At 33.5% G+C, this 7,606-nt stretch overlaps 1 protein-coding gene across 1 annotated transcript; it reads left to right on the top strand.

The window, feature by feature from the left end:
• The first annotated feature begins 2,094 nt into the window (after nt 1-2,094).
• On the top strand, nt 2,095-6,705 carry LOC136335052 (olfactory receptor 4K1). The gene is made up of 2 exons (XM_066276057.1): nt 2,095-2,272; nt 5,703-6,705. Exon 2 carries the CDS (start codon nt 5,722-5,724, stop codon nt 6,646-6,648), a length of 927 nt encoding a protein of 308 aa, XP_066132154.1. The 5' UTR covers nt 2,095-2,272; nt 5,703-5,721; the 3' UTR covers nt 6,649-6,705.
• Nucleotides 6,706-7,606: the final 901 nt, after the last annotated feature.

Genomic DNA, 7,606 nt, shown 5'->3' with positions numbered 1-7,606 from the left:
TCCTAGCAGGAAATTTACCATTTTAAGATCCACACAAATGATCCAGTTATGCTCCCCATACTTCAGAAAGTCGAGGACAATTTTTATGTCATTCTTGCTAAGTCATTCAATTTGAATTGGCTAAACTGCTGAGGGGCTAATGACTGCTTGGCATCAGAAGAAGACCCTTCAGATTCTACAACCATTTCCTCATGCATCTTATCAAAATACACTTACTTGATCACCATGTTCACTTTTTTCATCCTTAGAAGAAATAAAACCATTGAAACCTGGAAGCGGAGTGTCTCAGAGTGTGGGATAGGTCGTATTGCTGAAGGAATATTAAGATATGTGATAATATGCCACTTTTCCTTGCCAATGCCCTTTGTATGGATCAGACAGAAATAATAGTCACTGCTGTGGTCCTTGAGTTCACGCCAAACCATGGGAATACCAAAAGGCATTTCTTTGCATTTTTCTTTTGTCCAGTCATGAAGCATTTCCTCACAATTATGACATACAATATGAGGAGCCCAATTCTTGTCTTGATCGCCAAGGGGAACTTGAAAATAGGCAATATATTCACATGTCACAAATGATGAAATATTGCGCCTTTGACACTGAAGTGTGTAACAGCCACATATATAACAGAAGGTGTCAGGACTATTCTTACATTTATGCCTACTCAAAGAAGGCATGATTCAATTTTAAAACAAAATAAGAGGGTGTTTTTATCAGATAATAATTTTTTACATTTAAAAACAACTACAATTATGTAAAAGTGATGTTTGTAAAACATTAATTTCCTTGTGGTTATGTTCAATCCAAGGGTCATTGCCCTTTAACTCCAATTTAAAAACCAATGCATGCCATTAACTGTAACAAAAAGAAATTAAAATTGCATAAAAACTAGAGCATGCACCAAAAAATGGATTTTATATTTGGAATCAGTGATGCAGAAATATATAGAAACAGTTCTAAAACCTCATGCAATAGAAAATTAAAAAAAAAAATTGTTCCCCAGTGATCAGAATATGTTTGTTGTTTTTTTAAGTGAGGAGAGGAGAAACAGACAGATTCCCATATACTCCCCATCTGGAATCCACACAGCAACCCCTGTGTAGGGCCAATGCTTGAATCAAGCAAGCTACTCTCAGTGCCTCAGGACGATGCTCAGGCCAACCAAGCTATCATCAGTGCCTTGGGGCCAACACTTAAAACAATCTAGCTACTACTGTAAGAGGGAGAGAGGGAAAGGAAGAGAAGGAGAGGGTCACTTCTGTGTACCTTGACTGCAGATCAAGCCTGGGACTTCCATCTGCCAGGCTGACACTCTATCCATTGAGCCAACTGGAGAGGGCCTATTTCTTTCAATCATATGCCATTGGCATATAATATACATACAAATAAATAGAAAATCTTATTTTCAATTTCCTCTTTTAAAGATGACCATTTGAAAATTACATCTACATTACAACCTTTGGAAATCTAGAAAATTTATATAAAATACAGTTGAAAAGACTGTTGATATATGTTGGAGGGAAAACAGAAGATTTGTTATGGAGAAGAAATGAGAGCATCTTTAAATATCTGAGAAATCATTATGTTAACATAGAAATAAATTTATTCTATTAAACTACAGATAGTAGAACCACTTGAGCATTCTAGATTAAGCTGTTTGTGAAGTAGTGGGTTCCTTAAGATTAGAAGTACCCTGAAGTTTTGATCATTTTGTAAGATTGTGCAATTAACACAAAGATTGTTTTATTAACACAAATTTGGGAGTCATAAAATTACTTTGCTGACTGGGAATCAATAAAAATCAAATAATCTTTTGCTATCATATGTACCAACAAATTGATAAAAACAAAACAAAAGAAAACCCCACCTTTTTCTTGTCCATTTCCTGAAGAATTATTTTGTAAAATATAATTACTGTCACTTCAGGTGACCTCGAGTCTCCAAAGGGTGATTTCTCACTTCCCCAATGAAATCATTTTCCTGGAATGAAGATAGAAGGCTTTATATCTCCTCACCTTAGGATATTGTAATTGCATGATCACAGTCACCAGGACCAGAGCCCTCACTACCTCAGGGCAGAACCTGACGGGCTTGCTTCTGCACAGCTTAGTGCAGAGACCAAGTTAAAAATGCATCAAGTCAAGAGTATATTGCAAACATTTTTGGTATGAAGACTCATAGCAGAAAATGGAAAGCTTAGAAACAAACCGAGAGACATCAAATTTAGAGAAAATAAGGAAAAACTAAAGGACTAGGAGAAATTACTGAAAGTGTAAGTATTATATATGCATTTGAACATATTGTTTGGACTAGACAAATAATTGGTAAATTGCCTTCTAGATGCAAAATCAGAAACTGGAAGATAGTAAAGGGAAAATTATTCTGGTTTCAGTCAAATTAAAAACTCCAGCTGGAAGAGGCAAATCCCTGTTCTACACTTTTCTGTCTATATGACTCTCTTACTGCATTGGCTTAGGGCAGGCAGCCCTGGTAATAATATCAGTATCTGATGAAAAAAGGAAAATATGCTATAGCCATTATCTGTTCCCTTTCTTCCCCTTTTCTTTATGCTTCTATTTAGAGAATACTTAGCCATCTGTTAAATACTCACTATCAAAATTTGTTGGGAATACAGGAGTAGCTACACAAAGTAGTGTCATGGTCAATAAGGATATACTTTATTGCTTTTTGCTGCTAGTCTTATTATAAGACAAAATAATAAAAAGAAAAAGTATGTTTGTTGATGGTTTTAGAGTTCTATTGACATACTTTAAAGACGGATATTAATGTAATATCAACTTCTAAGTGTCAAAGTTGGTCTTATACAAAGAAAAGAGAATTTTTTTAGGTGTATTTTACAATTTGAAAACACTTCTAAACTGAGGTATACTGATCATAAAATAAAGAGTAAATGATTTATTAATAAAGAAGCTTCTGGCTGCTCTGTGTATAATCCAAGGAATTTTGAGTGAGTTTTATAAACTTCATATATTTCTGTAACATAACTGCCTCTCTACTTAGAAGTTTACAGATAAAAAATAGCTTTGCAGATAATCTAGTTCTATGTTCTAAGGTCAGTCACACAGCTAGTAAGTGGCAAATGTTATTTACATTTACCAATGGGTACCTACTTTATTAAGAAGAAAATGAGATATAACATTGAAACTAGTCTATCTGGATTAAGAAATCATAAAGAATTAGTGTGGAAAGGATTTTCTAGTTGTTTCCTATATTTTGAAAAATGAAGATGGACAAACCTTAACATTTACTAGGTATTAGAAAGATGGAATTGGTAGGAAGTTTGGTTCAGAAAATCATTTTTCAAAGATAAGATGACCTTTGCCTGACCAGGCAGTGGTGCAGTGGATAAAGCATCAGTCTGGGACATGTAGGACCCTGGTTTGAAACCCTGAAGTCGCCGGCTTGAGTGCGGGCTCATCCAGTGAGTGTGGTGTCGCAGGCTTGAGCGTGGAATCATAGACATGACCCCAAGTTTGCTGGCTTGAGCCCAAGGTCACTGGCTTGAACAAAGGGTCACTCGCTCTGCTGTAGCCTGCCCAGCCAAAGCATATTATGAGAAAGCAATCAATGAACAAACAATCAACGAACAACTAAGATGCTGCAAGGAAGAATTGATGCTTCTAATCTCCCTTCCTTTCTGTCCCTATCTGTCTCTCTCTCTCTTACTCTCTCTGTCTCTGTTAAAAAAAAAGATAAGATGATCTTTAAGAAATGTATAATACCACTAACTTTAACATGCTGTTAACCATTAATTTTCTTCTCCTCATCCTCCACCTTCTCCTCCTCCTCTCCCTTCCTCTCCTCTTTCTTCTTCATTTCCTCTCTCTTCCTCCCCATATTCTTTCCCCTCTCTCTCTGCATCTCTCTTTAATGTTATCCTATAATAAATTATCAAATAATATTTGGTAGGCTTTACACAATGGATTAAATGCTATAAAAAGTCCTTCATAAAGTCAAGTTTTGCCTTTTTTTTCTTTTTTATTGAATGAATGGGGTGAGATTGGTTAACAAAATTATACAGGTTTCAGGTGCAGAACTCTACAACACATTATCTGTACATTGTATTGATAAATGGAAAACTTTTTATCTTTTTAAAATTAATAAATGTAACTCTTTAGGATCTTTTGTAGTCTTAGGAATGAGAATCCTTTCCCCTTCCAATGTTTATTTGCCTTCTTTTCTCCCCTGCACATGATAATACATGATCAGACATGTCAGCATTGGCCTAAATCTTCCACATAAAGATGAGAATCCCATGATGAATGACTATCCTAAGGTCACTTCATACCTCTTGGATCTTTTTTAATTCTTGAGTAACTTAAACTTCTGCATTCTTCTTAAAACTAAAAATCACAATTCAAATGCAGAGAAGGAAGCTCTTAAAAGGGTAGGATTTAGTGTTTCAACAACCACATTAAAATCATGTAATAAAAGCTTGTGAATAGTTTAAACATTTTAAACACTTTTTGCTTTTAAATTTTAAAAATTTATTATGTTAGTTATATCTAAATAATCTGGTCCTAACAGGTTATTGATGAACATAGGATGTAAAACTTTAATCAGTATAAGAACAAATAAATAATTATTTTACACTGTTGGGTGCTCAGGGATAAAGTTTAAAATGTTTCCTAACCCACTGAGGGTTTTATAGACTTTTTTTTCTGGGACCAAATAGTCACATGGTATCTAATGTGTTAAGCAAAATCTCAAAAAAACATTCAAGAGGCAATTTACACACTACTTTTTCCTTTTGAAAAGTTATTATGTATTTAAAATGCAATGTATAGGGCTGTTTCCAAAAAGTGTTGAAGATTTTGATAAATCCAGGTGTGTCAGGCATGTTTAGAAAGACAAGAGGTAGAGTCAGAAGAGACTGAGAACACATTGGTAGTTCATTCATAATTGGTCTTTACATAATGGAAGATAAACTCTGATAAACTGATTGATTGTTAGAGGATGAAAGAAATGTTCTTGATCTTCACAGAAATTTTCAGAGTATCACCATTGCCTCTTATTTCTAAATAAATTATTTCTATTAAGCTTCATAAAACACTACCAAGTAGTTAATGATTTGCAATTTCAAGAACATTAATCTAGTCCACTTAGCCTTGCATTCAAAGCTAATTGCATCCACAAGTTGCTTCTGATCTACCTTCTCAACTTTATTTTTATTACTCCTTAACAAAACCTCTTCCTCAGGCCACTCAACTCAGTTCCCTGAGGACGGTTTTCATATTTTCACCTTTGTATCTTTATTCTTGTTATTCTCCTGCCTGGAATAACCTTTCCTTTAGTTTTGGCTACCAAATTCCAAACTTTTAAAAAAGTTTTAGCTTAAAATAATACCTACTCAATGATACCTTACTTTACCACTTTGGTATAATTTCTTTCATTTTGGTAATATTTATGATATTAATGCACCACTTATATTTGCTCATTTCTGATTTCATATTTTTATTTTTTTAAGATGTGTATCATGTTTCTAGTTATGATAAGATCCTTTTTTAACACTTCTCCCTCTCTCAGGTGTTAAATATTAGTCAATTTTTATATTATTCCATTAAGTTGACTTTTAATTGAAAGCTAGTTATAGTTCTTTTGCATGTATACTATTAATAATATAATGCCAGTTATTGTGAGCCATGTTTTCCTGATTTTTTGTTTTATTTTTTTTTATTTAGGTAACTGCAGATCAGATACATGGCCCACACAAATGAATCAGTGGTGTCTGAGTTTGTGCTTCTGGGACTCTCTAATTCTTGGGATCTTCAGCTTCTCTTTTTTGCCATCTTCTCTGTGGTGTATGTGGCATCAATGCTGGGCAACATCATGATTATTTTTCTCATTTCCTCTAACTCCCATTTGAATTCTTCTATGTACTTCCTACTTGGTAACCTTTCTTTCATTGATATCTGCCAATCTAACTTTGCCACCCCCAAGATGCTTGTGGACTTCTTTGTTGAATACAAGTCTATCTCCTTTGAGGGTTGCATGGCACAGATATTCCTTCTTCATAGTTTTGTTGGAAGTGAGATGATGTTGCTTGTAGCTATGGCATATGACAGATTTATAGCCATCTGTAAGCCCCTGCACTATAACACAATTATGACTCGGAGACTATGTATAATCTTTGTGGTTATATCCTGGGCTGTGGGCATTCTTCATTCTGTGAGCCACTTGGTTTTTACAGTGGATCTGCCATTCTGTGGCCCCAATGAGGTAGACAGCTTTTTTTGTGACCTTCCCCTAGTGATAGAGCTGGCTTGCATGAATACTTATGATCTGGAAATTATGATACTAACCAACAGTGGCCTGATATCCTTGAGCTGTTTTCTGGCTTTAATTATTTCTTATACCATCATTTTGGTCACTGTCTGGCGCCAGTCCTCCAGTAAGTCATCCAAGGCACTTTCTACATTAACTGCCCATATCACAGTGGTAATTCTTTTCTTCGGGCCTTGTATTTATTTTTATATATGGCCTTTTAGCAGACTTTCTGTGGATAAGTTCCTTTCTGTGTTGTACACTGTTTGCACACCCATGTTGAACCCCATTATATACTCTCTGAGGAATGAAGATGTTAAATCAGCCTTGCGAAAGTTGAGAAATCATCATGTGAAGTCCTGAAAAAACTAGGGATCACCATGAATGAATGAAATTCTAAATGAAAATGAAGAACCTCCAATGGACCACAGAATTACGCCAATTATTTTTGTTAATGACATGGATTATTGAGTTATAGAATTGAAATTTTATCCTAACTACAAGGAATTGAAAAAAAATCAATTTCTGGTTTAATATTTAAAGATAATTTAAACCAATTTTTCCTTACTTAGAATTCTAAAATACAAATTCTTTTAAAATATTTTACAATCCTTTATATTTTAAAACTTTAGAGATTCTAATCTATATAAATGCTACTTATGTTACTAACCTTGTGATTCTCTTCAGTTGAACTGATATTTTATACTTTGCAATCAAAATGTTTAGGCAAATTGAGTTTGTGATATCTTCATTCAACTTATTCATAACATTATTTTCAAATGTTGACACAGTAGAAAAAATATAGTTTGTTATAACATGGATTTCATCTCATGATGTTTATTTCCTAGCTTATTGTTTCCTTGTGTAGTGAATACTTGATTATTTATAATTTGGTTATTATACATTTTTTATATATAATTTTCCCTCCTACTGTTATGTCCCAATACAATTTTCTGTTTTCTTTTAGATTATTTGATATTGATTTGTACTCATTATAAAACTTGTTCTGTATATTTGGTGCTATCAACAACATATGTATTTTCCAGGTCTACTTGGAAAGGATAAATTGGTAATAATAATAAATTCTATGTTATTCATAGAAAATTAGAAATATCTTTGAAATTGATTGAAAATATGGCAAGTATTAAATATTTATTAAGAATAAAAGTTTATTTTACACATACTTAAAACATATAAATGCACAAAGTGACAAAAAATATATGCAACTGAAGCTCAAGTCTGAAATTTATATTTTCATAATTCTTGGAAAACGGAAGAGGGAAATTAAAATTTATGTATCTCTTATAATAAAGGTTTAAAA

This window comes from Saccopteryx bilineata, chromosome 4 (genome assembly GCF_036850765.1).
Source record: "Saccopteryx bilineata isolate mSacBil1 chromosome 4, mSacBil1_pri_phased_curated, whole genome shotgun sequence".
In the NCBI taxonomy this organism is placed as follows: Eukaryota; Metazoa; Chordata; class Mammalia; order Chiroptera; family Emballonuridae; genus Saccopteryx; species Saccopteryx bilineata.
Note: the sequence above shows the minus strand (reverse complement) of the source record. Positions and strands in the feature narration are given on the sequence as shown.